Source organism: Amblyraja radiata, chromosome 1 (assembly GCF_010909765.2).
Source record: "Amblyraja radiata isolate CabotCenter1 chromosome 1, sAmbRad1.1.pri, whole genome shotgun sequence".
Taxonomy (NCBI): domain Eukaryota; kingdom Metazoa; phylum Chordata; class Chondrichthyes; order Rajiformes; family Rajidae; genus Amblyraja; species Amblyraja radiata.
Genome location: NC_045956.1, coordinates 29,322,562 through 29,338,877, shown reverse-complemented (window position 1 = coordinate 29,338,877; position 16,316 = coordinate 29,322,562). Strand labels below are relative to the sequence as shown.

Here is a 16,316-nt window from a genome sequence, read left to right as displayed (position 1 = left end):
GATTTGTGCGGTTCAATGATTTGGCCTCAATTACTTTAATTTAGTTTCGAGATACACCGGGTCCGCGCCGACCAGCGATCCCCACACATTAACACCATCCTACAGCTACTAGGGACAATCTTTACCTTTGCCAAGCCAATTAACCTACAAACCTGTACGTCTTTGGAGTGTTGGAGGAAACCAAAGATCTCGGCGAAAACCTACGCAGGTCACAGAAAGTTCCCCCTAAAAGGTGGCACCTAAGCTGGGTGAGGTGACTGATTTATACCTGATCGGCACTTCCATGGCCAGTCGGCGGGTCAAATTTGCCCCCTGCAGCCAGAGCACGGGAACTCCGAATTGTAAGGGGATCTTATTGAAACATCTAAGATTATTAAGGGTTTGGACACGCTAGAGGCAGAAAACATGTTCCCGATGTTGGGGGAGTCCAGAACTAGGGGCCACAGTTTAAGAATAAGGGTTAAGCTATTTATAACGGAGACGAGGAAAAACTTTTTCTCACAGAGTGTTGTGAGTCTGTGGAATTCTCTGCCTCAGAGGGCAGTGGAGACCGGTTCTCTGGATACTTTCAAGAGAGAGTGAGATAGGGCTCTTAAAGATAGCGGAGTCAGGGGATACGGGGAGATGGCAGGAACAGGGTACTGATTGTGGATGATCAGCCATGATCACATTGAAAGGCGGTGCTGGCTCGAAGGGCCGAATGACCAACTGGACCTATTGTCTATTGTCTACTCCGTACAGACTGAACTTGTAGTCAGGATCGAACCCGGGTCTCCGGCGCTGCATTCGCTGTAAGGCAGCAACTCTACCGCTGCGCCACCGTGACCGCCATAATACTTGTAATCTATTAATAACTTGGATGAAGGGACTAGGTAGTTTTGTGGGAATACAAATTATAACTAATAAATAGTATTTATTAATACTAATAAAAGTCATAAGGACTCAAAGCGGCTGCGAACTGTTATAGTAAGGTTAAATGAATGGACAAGATATTGGGAATGAAAAAGCAAATGATTGTTTTAAGTGGAGAGAGGCATGAAAATGTAGTCGGACGAAGGGATATGGGGACCTAGTACATGAAACCCAAAATGTTAGTTGGCAGATGTGCTCGGTAGTTGGGAAAGGCAAAGAAATGTTCATAAGTTCATCCATTCTAGCAGCAGAATAAGGCCATTTGGCCCTTTAAGTCTACTCCGCCATTCAATCATGGCTGTTCTATCTTTCCCTCACAACTAGGGTTGCCAACTTTCTCACTCCCAAATAAGGGACAAAAGTCCGGCACCCCATCCAACTCATGAACCGATGATCGGCCATGAGAAGGAGGGGTGGTGGTGTTGGCGGTAAGCGAAGGTCCGAAGGTCAGACAGCTGGCCGGGCTGCTGATCGACGGGGCTACAGGCGAGGCGCTGCTGCTGCACTCCATGGGCTGCCCTACGTCGGGACGGGTGAGGCGGGGCCGGACGCAGCGCTCCGACCCGACAGTCCCCTCAACCCGAGTAGTAGCAGTCAAATACGGGACAAGGGCGGTCCTGTATGGGACAAACCAATTTAGCACAAAATGCGGGATGTCCCGGCTAACACGGGACAGTTGGCAACCCTACTCACAACCCCATTCTCCAGCCTTCTCGCCATAACCTTTGACACCGTATTAATCAAAAATCTCTCTATCTCTGCCTTAAAAATATCCATTCACTTGGCCTCAACAGCCCTCTGTGGCAATGAATTCCACAGATTCACCACCCTTTGACTAAAGAAATTCCTCTTCATCTCCTTTCTAACGGTACGTCCTTTTATTCTGAGGCATTGGCCTCTGCTCCTAGACGCTCCCACCAGTGGAAATATCCTCTCCACATCCACTCTATCCAGGCCTTTCACCATTCGGCAAGTTTCAAAGGGGTTTCCCCTCATCCTTCTAAAGTCCAGCGAGTACAGGCCCAGCGCCTTAAAATGCTTCAAATGTTGGCATTTATTCCTGGGATGAAGTGATTGACATATATTATTATGCCAATCCTCAGTAGAGTTTAGAAGAGTGAGAAATGAGCCTATTGATAATAAGACTCGGAGAGGGACTGACAGGGAAGGCTGAGAGCATGTTTCCCCTAGTGAGGATTTCCAAAGCTAAGGTTTCATAATAAGTTTCATAATAAGGATTCACTTGTTTTAGACAGTGATGAGAAATAACTTCTTCTCTCAGTGGGCTGTGCACCTTTGAAATGTTCTACTCCATAAGAAAATAACAAGATTGTAAGGAAAACACAAAGTGCCGAAAGTGGGTCAGGCACCATCTGTGGACGGAATGGAGGGTCTTGCTCAGAAATGTCATCGATCCATTCTCTCTGCAGATGCTGCTTGATCAGCCGAATTACTCCAGCACTTTGGGTTTTGCCCAAGATTCCAGCACCTGCAGTTCCTTTTGTCATCAAAGTCGTATGGAATTTCATCAAATATTATCTAATGTCTGTTTTCCCTCCCACTTCTGCTAGGCAAAGGGGAAGAAAATGGCAACAATTGTAAACGGTATAACAGCAAAACCAAAGATTGGAAGCAGTCAAGTGAAGAAACTATGTCCTAGTGCAAGTGTTAAACGTGCTGCATTGAGTAAGTGTTTTAGATTTTATCGTATCATATCATACTTAGTCCAGCAATACCTAGCCAAAGCTGGCGACGGTGTCGGCTTTACAAAGAGTCATTCATTTACCAGACGATCATCTTTTCGAATTGCCACTGCAGTAAGTTCTGGTCAAAATAAATTGTAACGTCTCTTTTCATAGAACATGGTAAATGCAATGTAGGTTGCTGGTTTTGTCTAATATCTGCTTTGATCAATAATTTCAATGCTTGGAATTATTGGAATTGATGTCAATTGATAGGATAGTTTTAACACCAGCCATTTGCTTCTTCAGTCTAAAGACATTAAAAGGATGTGGCATTAATTTGCAGATGCCGATCAGTATAAATATGGTAAAAATCGGGTGGAGGCTGACGCAAAAAGATTACAGTCAAAGGAGGAGGATCTCAAAAAGCAGAAGGAGATCTTACGCACCCGCCTCGCACAGCTGAGAAAAGACAGAAGGGATCTGAGGACAGCCATTGAAGCTTGTGCAGGTATTCATTTTAATCCTTTCCCTCTAAAGAAGCTGCTTCAGGTACAAAAACTGAGCTTTAAAATCCGGCATAGAAATTAATTGTTGACGACTGATGCAGCAATAGAGTTTCTATTTTACAGCGTCGGAGACCCGGGTTCGATCCCGACTACGGGTGCTGTCTGTACGGAGTTTGTACGTTCTCCCCGTGACCGCGTGGGTTTTCTCCGAGATCTTCGTTTTCCTCCCACACTCCAAAGACGTATAGAGTTTGTAGGTTAACTGGCTTGGTATAAATTTAAAAATTGTCCCTAGTGTGTGTAGGATAGTGTTAATGTGCGGGGATTGCTGGTTGATGCGGACTCCGAAGGGCCTGTTTCCGCGCTGCATCTCTAAACTAAACTAAGACCCATCAAGAAATCAACCAACTAACTGACCCATCAAGAAATCTTTCGAAGAAAAGTTGAACCTGGTTGATGCAGGTTCAACCAAAGCTGATTCTGCATGTTCATCGTCACAGCCCCAGCTGAATGAATGTTAACATTTTCTTCTCCCGTCTCTCTGTTTTCTCATTCCAATTTTCATCTACTGAAATACAGATTGTGTACAGAAATCAGTAATGTCTACAATGTCATCAAAGATTGACTCTGGGCGAGGAGTGATTTTTATGCTGCAATGTCCTAATAGAAATTAAAATTGTGATGGCAATTGAATTGAAATTGAGTGGCGCTGAAGGGCCGATTTATTTGACAATTTCCCTCTAATCGTTGGGCTAAGATCAGGTGTGTGGTGAATGGTTCAGCTGAGTCGATAAACAAAAACCTAGAAGCTGCTTAAGAACGCAGCTTAGCAAATTTCAATTGTGTATAAAGTAGATCAGACAAACTCCATATCGCCGAGGAGTTGTTTTCAGCTGTGAACCTTCCCCCCTGCACACCAGTAAATATTGGCATATGTACCTTGCATAATCTGACAACTTGCTGGGGAAAGCCAACAGGATTCCTTCTGGCAGCTCTGCATGACAATGGGGCCTTCAAAGATGTAGTACGATCGTGAGGGTGGGGGCCAAGTCACGCCCTCGCCACAACAAGCTGTGAAAACAAGCAGCTCGACCATCTGCAACCACTCAATTAATTGGTTGTCAGGATTGCTAAATGCCTAAAATGCCGAATGCTTTGTTGTGTTCAAAATCTGTTGAAGCCATCATCAATATTGATAGGGATCGCTGGTCGGCGCAGACCCGGTGGGCAGGAGGTGCCCGCTTCCACGCTGTATATTTAGAACTAAAAATAAAAATACACCTAACAATGAACCAGGGGCCACAGTTTCAGAATAAGGGGTAAGCCATTTAGAATGGAGACGAGGAAACAGTTGTGAGTCTGTGGAATTCTCTGCCTCAGAGGGCAGTGGAGGCCGGTTCTCTGGATACTTTCAAGAGAGAGCTAGATAGGGTTCTTAAAGATAGTGGAGTCAAGGTATATGGGGAGAAGGCAGGAACGGGGTACTGATTGGGGATGATCAGCCATGATCACATTGAATGGCGGTGCTGGCTCGAAGGGCCAAATGGCCTACTCCTGCACCTATTGTCTATTGTCTATTGAATAAGGAATGAAGAAGAGGAGTGAAATGTAAAGCCGGAGGGAAGGATATGGGTGGAAGGGAATGGGGGAAGGGAAAGAGGGGAGATTAAAGGGAAATGGGACAGAGTAGGGAGGGTGTGAGATGAGAGTATGGAGGAGCAGCAAGAAACAGTGTTGGGGGTGGTGGGAGAAAGATCTGCGTGCTGTAAGTTGGGGGGGGTGTGGGAGGAGTAATAAGGGTGATCTAGGGATTTACTTGAGGTTGGGAAATGTAATGTTCATGCCATTAGGTGGGTAGGCTCCCCAAGGTATGAGGTGCTGTTCATAAATGAACGTTCTCACATTTGCATGTGCCAAAGAGGTGGCCATTCCGGTCCATCGAGTCCTTGCTAACTCAGCACAATCCCATGAAGCCATTGCCCACTTCCCACCCATGCCTTTCCGCTGCACTGATTCTCCTAACAACCCACAGTACAAGGGATCAATAGCAGTGGTCTATAACCCTACCAACTGGCACATGCTTGGGCTGTAGGAAGAGGCTAAAGAAATTAGTGTTGGCACTAGATAGTGTTAATGTGCGGGGATCGCTGGTCGGTGCGGAAGCGGTGGGCCGAAGGGCCTGTTTCCGCGCTGTATCTCTAAACTAAACTAAACTGGGTAAATCTACAGCTATGGAGAATGTACAGACAGCAGAGGATGGGAAGGGTGTGATCGAATCTGGATACATGCCAAGCCATGTTTCTCATCTGTGTTGTTAGGGTTCACAGTATCACAGTGGTGCTCAGTTCTGGACCGCTTCATCTTTAGGTCCAATATGTGCAGTTTAGTTTAGTTTAGTTTAATTTAGTTTAGTTTCGAGATACAGCACCAACACAGGCCCTCCCAACCTCTGTACTCAATACTCTGACTGATGGACGCCAATGTGTCAAAAGCCTTTTTGACCACCCTCAAAAAACCTTGCTCAATCAGGGCAGGGCGGTCACGGTGGCGCAGCGGTAGAATTGCTGCCTTACAGCGCTTGCGGCGTCGGAGACCCGGGTTCGATCCTGACTACGGGTGTTGTCTGTACGGAGTTTGTACGTTCTCCCCACGACCGTGTGGGTTTTCTCCGAGATCTTCGGTTTCCTCCCACAATCCAAAGATGTACAGGTTTGTACGTTCATTGGCCTGGTATAAGTGTAAATTGTCCCTAGTGTGTGTAGGATTGTGTTAGTGTGCGGGGATCGCTGGTTGGTGCGGATTCGGTGGGCGAAGGGCCTGTTTCCGTGCTGTATCTCTAAACTAAACTAAATCTGGAATACAAATCAGAATTACTGAGGGGTATCTGCTAGATTGTAGAATGAGGTTATCAATGCAATGAAGCAACCTCTCAGGCTCTAAGAAAGTTCTAGAACTCGACCATGCTTTGTATTCACGATCATGCCTCAGACCCAAGATTTGAACAAGGTTCTTCCTATTCTCATACCTTTTCTGAGTCAAACCCATCTTTCTTACTTTCAATAAATGGTTAGAGACAAATCCTATGTTCATCTTCCCCGGCTGAGTTATCTCACCAGAGATAGCAGAAAAGCTCGAAGTTTTATAACAATCACAATATTCAGAAGTGTTACAATAGACAATAGGTGCAGGAGTAGGCCATTTGGCCCTTCAATCCAGCACCGCCATTCACAGTGATCATCCACAATCAGTACCCCGTTCCTGCCTTCTCCCCATATCCCCTGACTCCGCTATCTTTAAGAGCCCTATCTAGTTCTCTCTTGAAAGTATCCAGAGAACCGGCCTCCATCGCCCTCTGAGGCAGAGAATTCCACAGACTCATAACTCTGTGTGTGAAAAAGTTACAATCTCCTAGGATGGACATTTGACACATATTGCATCTCATGATATTCTCTGATTTCTCCTTCACTAAACTTAATTCTTCCAAAACCAAGAGGTTTGTTGAGGTAATTTCAACAATGCTTTGGTTGTAAACAGACTCTAAGGTCCAATGTTATTTTCCACTGTCTTTCATTTTTAATGTAGGTAAGAAGTCTCAGGCTGCTCTGGAGACGAAACTGAAGAGACTGGAGGAGGAGTGCAAGACGAAAGAGACTGAGCGTGTAAACCTGGAATTGGAGCTGACAGAGGTGAACGAGAGCCTGAAGAAAGCTCTTGCCGGAGGCCCCTCACTGGGGCTGACAATAGAACCAAAGTCCTCAAGAACCTCCAGCCCACAGGTAAAGACAGGTGCACAGATATCACACCATATGATACGCCTGTGGTTTTAGCGGACCAAGGAATCAAAGACCAAATCTGACACCCACAAACAAATAAAGACACAAACAAATAAAGACACACACATACAGTTTTAAAAGTATATAGATGTCCCGAAACGGAACAATGAAATTGTTACAGATGTGTACACATAGTGCTCTGGAAACACCCTAATAAACAATTCTAAAATAGTTCAGTAGCGGTAAAGGGCCTGTCCCACCAGCATGCGATTGCCTGCGTCTAGCGCGACTAAACGGAAGCGGAATTCGCGCTAAGTTCGCGGTAAGTACTCGCTAAGTACGCACAATGTTTGTACTCACCAATCAGTTGGACGTCGCACGGCGTCGGGCGGTGACGTCATCGCGCAATGGCACGCGGGGCAGTGATGTCATTGCGCAACGCCACTCGCTAGGCGTACGCCATAATGACGCTGCGTACGCCCGTCAAGACACTGCGTACGCCCTCAATGCGCCTGCGGGCCGACAGGCCGTTGGCGCGCGGAATTTTCGAATAGTGAAATATTTTTGGAGCCCCGCGTGATGTCGGGACCAGCCCCGCACAACACCATACGCCTCCGCCGATCGAAATGGGATCGGCCCTGCGAGGCCGTACGCCTCAAGCGACCACGTTTGGTCGCGCTAGATGCATGCAATCGCATGCTGGTGGGACAGGCCCTTAAGAGAGTCCAGGACCTGATGAGTCACTGAGTTCACTGTCTGGGCACACGTGTGGGGGTGCTGGTGATCTGGAGCGTGGCCTGACAGCTCAGTCCTGATCTTGAAGGAGGCAGCGTGATGCTCTCCGGCTTCTCCCTGCAGTTCACTCTTGCCTTGGGAGAAGGCGCTGGTGGTCTCAGGTTTATCCTGGTCCCACAGCTTTCAGCTTGAAGAGATGGTGCTGGTGGCCTCGGGGTCACCCTCCTTTCTTTCTTGCCTTCTTTTCTTCTTCTCTTCCTTCTTTCTTTCCTTCCTGCTTTTCTTCCATATTTTCTTTCTTCATATTCTTTCTTTCCTTCCTCTCTTCCTTCCTGACAACGGCCAGGTGGCCAAACCAATATCACCTTCTCGGACCCGGCCGTTACCAGTGATGCTATGGATCGATCTCTCCTGGCCTGTCAGTCAGTGTAGGGATCAGAGCAGCATCTCGTCTTGGTTCTCGTTACCGTGGCCTTCCTGCGGACTTTTTAGGGAACTATGTGTTTGTCTGCCTAAATTCCACCAAAATTCTTGATAACCAACTTCACTCAATTAAGCATTAATGTTTCAGGAGGGTGACTCTTCATTAGAATCTGAGAATTTGAAGAAAAGGGGAGAAAAAGTGGGTGATGGGATGAGAGAATAAAATAATAAAGGGGCTCTCCCACTTGGGCGACCTAATTGGCGAGTTTAGAAGAGTTTAGGAGTGTTTAAAAAAACGATATGTTGAAGACCTCCTTCAACTATGTAGAAGACCTCCTTGCACCTCTTTCGACTATGTTGAAGACCAGCTTCGACTAGCTACGACTAACTTCGGGAAAATTGTACGCCGACCTCCTTCGATCTCCTTCGGCCTCCCTTCGACTATGATGAAGATTATCTACGACTACCTTCGACTATCCTCGATTACCTACGACTAACATGCTGACCTACTATGACCTACTATGACTAAACCTACGAGTAAAAAAAGTATAGATTTTTTCCATGGCGACTTTTTTTTACTCGCGGGGATTTTTTTAACATATTGAAAAATACGCCGCGACCTAGCTGAGGCCTCGAGTACGCGGAGACCACTCTCGAGCATAAAGGAGAGTTACGAAGACCTCCTACGACCTCGTGTCGACCATGCTGCGAGTATGAGTCGAGAGCAAACTCGCCAGAACTCGTGGATTAGGTCGCCCGAGTGGGGCAGACCCTTAAGTCTATGGTAGGAAGTAGGCCGGATGAAGTTAAAAGACAAAATGCTCTTCTGGACTGTCAGTCTCAGTGTAAGATGTAGAGTGAAGTGCTGGCACATTAAACAGGTGACCCAGTCTGAACCTAGCGGGCTGCAGGAAAATAGATATATAGATAAATACTTCATTGTCACATGTACCATGAAGGTACAGTGAAATTCTTTGTGTTTGCATACCCAGTACACAAAGCTGACCCTCACAACGGCTACAAAGTCGAGACGAGCAATCTGGCCTAACCAGATTGTCCATTGGTGTATATTTATTGTGTAGGAAGGAACTGCAGATGCTGGATTACACCAAAGATAGACACAAAATGCTGGAGTAACTCAGAGGGACAGGCAGCATCTCTCTGGAGAGATGGAATGGGTCACACCTTACCCTTCCATATCACTAGACTCCCTCTCCCCTGATTCTCAGTCCGAAGAAGTCTCAGTCTCGACCTAAAACGTCACCCATTCTTTTTCTCCAGAGATGCTGCCTGTCCCGCTGAGTTACTCCAGCATTTTGTGTCTATCTTCAGCGTGTATTTGTTGTCAGCCACTACAATTGAAGAGAAGAACTGATCCAGAGCATGCTCATCAAGTTAATCAAAAAGTAGTGAAAACGGAAGCTGGTCTCCTCATTCACGTAAATCAGGAAAACCTACAAGATGGCACATCCGAATCCAGTTTTCGTGCTGCCATGCGAGCGCAAGGCATTCGCCTCAGTACAATGCAACTTCTAATCAGGATCGCAGAAGTGAACGTCTTAGTAAAGCTTTAAGATAAGCACATGGCTATGTAGAGAATGGATGAAGATAGGTTACATGCAGGCAGAGGGGATTGGTTTAACTTGGAATCGTGTTTGGCTCAGACATTGTGAGCTGAAGGGCCTGTTACTGTGCTGCACTCTTCTATGTCGGAAGGAACTACAGATGCTGGTTCACACCGAAGATAGACTGGAGTAACTCAGCAGGACCGGCAGCATCTCTGAAGAGATGGAATGTGTCTAAAGATGGTTCTCAACCCGAAATGTCACCTATTCTTTCTCTCCAGAGATGCTGCCTGTCCCGCTGAATTACTCTAGCAATTTGTGCCTGTACTGTTCTATGTTCTATTAAATAGCCCAGAAATAACGATAAACCTGCTTCTTTCCAACATGACGGAAGGTGTCTTCTGTTATGTGCACGCAAAATTCAAAATTATGAATGGGTCCCTGATTTTTTCGCTGTATGCATGGTGCTTAAACAAAATGTCCATGATAATGGAAATATTAAGGTAAAACTGAAATAGAAATAATGTATTTTCCAAAGTTCCCACACAATCATGATCTTAGTTTTTTTAATGGGTATTGTACTACATTTAATTGAAATATTTCGCAGGAGCAGGGTGCGGAGATTCCTAAACTTGCGATATTTATCATCTTGCAATGTTCCTTTTCCAGTCTCCTGTCTTCTTACCTCGTACGCTGGATAATTCTCCAGCCTCGAGCTGTGACACAAGTGACACCGAGCCGCCAGCACTGCCTGTCAATGCGGCGATTCTTGGCAGAAGACCAACTTCCATGGTTTCTTCCCCGAGTCGAGGACATGTCCGCAGGAAGGCCAAGGTAACCCAGATCAGCGGAACGCACCGTCATTTCACCCAAAACTTCCCCGTTGCAGAGTCATAAGGTCATGTGATAGGAGCAGAATTAGGCCGTTCAGCTCATCAAGTCTACTCTGCCATCCAATCATGGCTGATCTATCTCTCCCTCCGAACCCCATTCTCCTGCCTTCTCCTCATAACCCCTGACACCTGTACTAATCAAGGATCTATCTATCTCTGCCTTAAAAAATATCCATTGTTAGCCTCCACAGCCTTCAGTGGCAAAGAATTCCACAGATTCATCACCCTCTTACTAAATAAATTCCTCCTCATTTCCGTGCTAAAGGAACGTCCATTTAATTCTGAAGCTATGACCTAGACTCTCCTACTAGTGGAAACATCCTCTCCGCATACACTCCATCCTAACCTTTCACTATTTGTTTCAATGAGGTCCCCCCCAGGTCCTGGAGTGCTAGAGTATAATGAATTGTACCATTGAACAGTTAGGAAACGTTTCCCAAAGATATTGAAAGGCCTTCAGCGCTTCAAACATTGTCACCTTTCGGATTTTCTTGGGATATAGGAGGCAATTTGGCTCCTCTAATCTATGCTGCCTTTCATTGCAATGCCACCAATCTCATCCTCCCCCACCCCTCAATAAAATGACCCTGTACCCTCTCCACGTTTGACTTGATTAAAAGTGGAATTAACTGGGGAACGCTCTGAACACACCGAAGCAGGTCTCTAAATCACACTGCTTTTAAAAGCAACTATTTGAGAAACACACAAAAACAATCAGGTTAATTTCACATTATTTCCTCTTTGATTTATTTTTCTATTATTTGTCTCATTCATTAGCTTCTGGATGCACTGAGCTACACTTAGGGTTGCCAACTAACCTGTATTAGCCGGGACATCCCGTACATTGGGCCAAATTGGTTTGTCCCATACCGCCTTGTCCCGTATTTGACTGCTAATATGCAGGTCAAGGGGACAGTCGGGTCAGAGCGCCGCGTCCGGCCCCGCCTCACCCGTCCCGACATAGTGCAGCCCGTGGTGTGCAGCAGCAGCGTCTCACCCGTGGCCCGTTCACTTATCGCAGACACCACCGCCCCTTCTTCTCACGGCCGATCATCGGTTCATGAGTTGGATGGGGTGCCGGACTTTGTGTGCAGCTGAACACAAAGCCCGCCGGCTGGGCTTTGTGTGCAGTCAGCACCCGGGCCAACTCATTAATCACCCAGCCATGGCCGAGTCAGTCAACAAATTGCTGTCGGGAATTTATCCCTTATTTTGACCTTTTGTCCCTTATTTGGGAGTGAGAAAGTTGGCAAACCTAGATACACTTCCTGCTCTGGCCAATACTGAATATTGTGTCATGGAATCACACAGCGTGGAAACAAGCTCTTTGGCCCATTTCATCCATGCCGACCAAAACTCCCCATTTAGGCAAGTCCCAATTGCCCACCAAGTCCAGATCCCTCTAAATCTTTCCTATCCATTCATCTGTCTAAAGCTTGACATTAAACCTGCCTCAACTATTTCCTTTGGCAGCTCATTCCATATACCTACCAACCTCTGCGTGAAAAAGTTGCCCCTTAGCTTCCTATTAAATCTTCCCCCTAAATATGGGAGCTATTGATACTCCTGGGATTCCCTTGGTTTAAAGTGGACTGCCTCAGATTGTCTTTAATAAAATTGGTACTTCACTGTTTAAGAAAAAAATAATATTTTTGTCATCCGAGTGGCCTTGTGACAAAATCAACTTTTGCCTCGTTATACCTCCACCCACGCCTCTGTCCAAGGACCCCGACAGTCCTTTCAGGTGAAGCAGAGGCTCGCTTGCACCTTCTCCAGCCTGTATCCGTTGTTCCTAGATAAGGACTCCTATATATCAGCGAGACCAAGCGCAGACTCGGCGATCGTTTCCCTGAATACCTTCGCTCAGTCCGCCTGGGCCCACGTGGTCTCCTGGTTGCCAGACACTACCTCCCCTTCTCATTCCCATGCAAATAGGAGGAACAGCACCTCATATTTCACTTGGTCAGCTCACACCCCAAGAAGGGTCTCGACCCGAAATGTCATCCATTCCTTCTCTCCAGAGATAATGCCTATCCCGCTGAGTTACTCCAGCTTTTTGTATCTACATTCGGTATGAATATTGATTTATCTAACTTCAAGTATTCCTTGCTTTCCCTCTCTCTCCATCCCTCCCCCACCCTAGTTCTCCAAGTAGTTTCACAGTCTTCCTGATTGATTTTACTGTTTATATGCCTCCTTGTCAACTTCCCCTCAGCCAGCAATGAACCATTGTACAGTTTTCTTGATCATCATCTGCTTTGATCTGTCCTTTTCACATCTTACATTCCCTTTGGACTCTTCCATATCTACAGTCTCCCTCTCCTCTGACTCTCAATCTGAAGAAGGGTCTCGACACGAAACGTCACCCATTCCTTCTCTCTAGAGATGCTGCCTGTCCCGCTGAGTTACTCTAACATTTTATGTCTACCTTCAGGACTGAAGATAACTTGCATTCACTTCAGTTCTTAGGAGTAGAAGAAGGAGTAGCAGGAATTCTTTAAACATAGGATGACTATTGTTTGCTGGCTGCCACGTGCACCTGACAGAGAGGACCTGGAAAGTTGAAGACCAGCCTTTCTCACATGCACATAAGTTTGAGCATCAGTCGTAGCTAATATTAATAGCTATGAGTTCAGAGGCCAAGTGATATTTTCCTATCTCTTTTAATCGTGATTTTGGAGTCTAAAAGAAATGTTTCAATGACTTTTTAATCACTTTTTCATTTTTTTTTTACAGGAATGGGAGCTGAAGAATGGAACATAAAAATAAAAAGTTTGCAATTTTTAATATTTATTTCCCTAACCATTACGTTCCAGACCAGAAGCACTGTTACTGAATCCCTTACTTCATAAAAAAAAACTATGCAGAGTTTGTGGTCTTCACATTACTTACGGAAAGTTAAGCAGCAATTCTATATTGAAGTGTAGTTGTTATATGTGAAATTTGATAATATTTAAATTGTGTCCATGAGGGCCCTGACCATCTCCACTTTTTTACCGTCTATTGGCCATGCGTATTTTTGCAGACACGGACACCACAAGTTTTTCTGCTTAAAGAATATCTTGTCTGCTTTAATAATTCTGGGCAAGATAAATTCTGGACAACATATGGCAACTTCACAACCACAATACAAAGGGAAATATATATTTATGACAAAAGAGGCATTTTGGTTGCCCTTTCAAATTATGATTGTATTTGTAAGCTCAATGAGTATTTTGTGTATGGTGCTCTTCGAGGAAAAAAAACGTCATTGTAAACCAATGGGTCCAGGACAATTTACAGTAAGAATGTGAGAACGTATATGTAGTTATGTTCTTATGCTCTTGACAGTGGTGAATCATTTTATTGTACACACCATATTGTCTCTTGATTGTACACATTGCGTGTTTTACCATACACAATTATTGTCTGTTTTTATTATATACACTCTATCATCTGTTTTTAATTTACACTTTTTGCCATCTGTTTTTATTGTACACTATTGCTGTTCAAAGTGAGGAAAAGGGGACTGGTGTTCAAAAGGACCCCAGAATTCTGCAGGTTTTTGTAAAAATGTTGTTGGTTCTTTAAAGTTAAATTCACATTTAGTTTCCATTCAGTTTGGTTCCCATAATTGTTTGTTCATTCATGGGTTCCTGTCAGGATAATGTGGCTTATCCACATGTCCTAATATTTTAATTATCCATTTTATCTACAATTTGATACACAGGTAATTTTTGACATAGAATTTTGGTAAAGAATTTAAATTTTTTTTTGTAAAATAGTTGATGTGCTTTTATACGTTTAAAATGTAATTATGTATAATTTAATTTGAAATCAGATCATATTTAAAATTTATTTCTCACAGCTCCCATTTGATTTCAATGGTGAAGTATAAATAGAATGAAAAACAAAAAAATGTGAATTTCAAGTACTAGATTTTAAATAGGGTTCGTTTTCTGGAAAACATTGTATTGATTTGATGACCAATCGTGACCATCACATTATGGGCTTGGCGACTGTGGCTGAATTATTTTTGTCATAGAGATTTTTCGCAGCAGTTTATTTTAATGTCATTTGATTTTTCGCATATTAATAATGAAAACTGAAAATGGTGAAAAATCTAATGGGTCTTCAGAGAGAGAAAAATAGATTTCATTTTTCAGATTGATCACTTACTGTATTCAAGATGTGTAATGTCTACAGTGTTCTGTATTTGCTTCAGAACATAATCTTCAGATTGGTTCGTATTTAGCCAAATAATTTATTGTCCTTGGACTAATTTGAAACAAACATTTCTGAAGAGGGTCTGATGAAGGGTCTCGACCCAAAACATCACCTATTCCTTTTCTCCAGAGATGCTGTCTGATCCGCTGAGTTACTCCAGCTTTTTGTGTCAACCTTTTTGTGTAAAGTTGCTGTAGTCATGCATTTCTTCAAATCACATGTCCTCGATACCATTGAATTTGAATTATGTTCATCAAATACATCTCTGAAATGGTTTTATTTTTCAGAATATGGCAGCTATATTTAGTATTACAACTTTCTTAGAAAACATCCCGGGAAACTAACGATGTATATGTTGCCACAAAAAGTTTTATAGAATTATTGTGCCTTGCATTACTCATTTTATGTGCTAGTTCATTGCTTTGCCTTGACCTTTGAACCATTCAGCCCTTCAGCTTTGTACTGATATAGCTAGTCTCCACTGATCTTCGACTTTTTTCTCCCTCTTTCACTTATCTCGCTTCACCTGAAATACATCTTCGTTTCTCTACATCAAATTGTTATCTTTTGCTGACCTAACCTAAAAATAGACTCTCTACTGCAAAGGGAGATTCTGCTTTGCTTGGCAAAAATTGAGGTCAGTCTATCCATTTTTGGACCATCAACATCTGCTTAATATCCAGGTTTCTAAAATATGTCCACTGTTTTAAGACTTCTGCCATAATTATGTGTGCCAAAGCCACCAGAAACCAGTTTGTGAGTTAAACAATTTGAGTGTACGATTATGGACTGTAAATTTAGAGTAGAAATGTATTCAGTAAGGTAAAGTTTATGTAGCCATAATGTTACTACTCTAGATATTAAAAAATCGCTATGAATCATTTTTTTACTTCAGCTATAAAAGCTGTTAACAATAAGCATCAATTATGAGCCATGACTGTGAGCATAAATCAAAGAGAAATTCCTGGGCTATGATGAACTGCAATAAAGTTATCTCTGGGAATGAAGGTGAAAGAAGAAATACTTTTCTATGTTTTGTACGACTTAGCTGTCTCTACTGCATTGCCAGAAATGCCACTGAAATACTGAAGGAATGTACCATTACCATGCTTTTGTCCTTCAATACCTGGATGAATGCATTGGATCTGGAAATATGCCTGCTAGACTCGGATTAATTTCCTCGTACTGGTTTCCTTTTAATGATTAACTTAAACATAGGTTCAAGGTGAAGGGGAAAAGATTCTACAGGAATCTGAGGGGTGACTTTTTCACACCAAGGGTGGTGGGTGAATGGAACAAGCTGCCAGAGGAGGTAGTCAAAGCTGGGACTATCCCAACATTTAAGAAACAGTTAGACAGGTACATGGATAGGACAGGTTTGGAGGGATATGGACCAAACGTGGGCAGGTGGGACTAGTGTAGCTGGGACATTGTTGGCCAGTGTGAGCAAGTTGGGCCGAAGGGCCTGTTTCCACACTGTATCATTCTGATTGTTGACAGCTCTTGGGTATAAAGAGACAGATATGTATTCTACAGTTTCAAATCAGGCTTCCACTTCAATGCAAAAGGGTTACGGAAGTGGGTGGGATGTTGTCCCAGATTCTTGTACAAAGGCCAA

The 16,316-nt window shown here is 44.0% G+C and overlaps 1 protein-coding gene across 5 annotated transcripts in view; it reads left to right on the top strand.

Annotated features, from left to right (window-relative positions):
* afap1 (actin filament associated protein 1) overlaps positions 1 to 15,719 on the top strand; it is a 257,061-nt gene extending 241,342 nt beyond the window's left edge. For all 5 annotated transcript variants that reach the window (XM_033019261.1, XM_033019251.1, XM_033019286.1 and 2 more), the window contains 5 exons: positions 2,484 to 2,598; positions 2,941 to 3,105; positions 6,686 to 6,879; positions 10,269 to 10,433; positions 13,229 to 15,719. In XM_033019261.1, the coding sequence (XP_032875152.1) occupies positions 2,484 to 2,598; positions 2,941 to 3,105; positions 6,686 to 6,879; positions 10,269 to 10,433; positions 13,229 to 13,255 (666 nt within the window). In that variant the 3' untranslated portion in view covers positions 13,256 to 15,719. The remainder of the gene's footprint in view (positions 1 to 2,483; positions 2,599 to 2,940; positions 3,106 to 6,685; positions 6,880 to 10,268; positions 10,434 to 13,228) is intronic.
* The last annotated feature ends 597 nt before the right edge of the window (positions 15,720 to 16,316 follow it).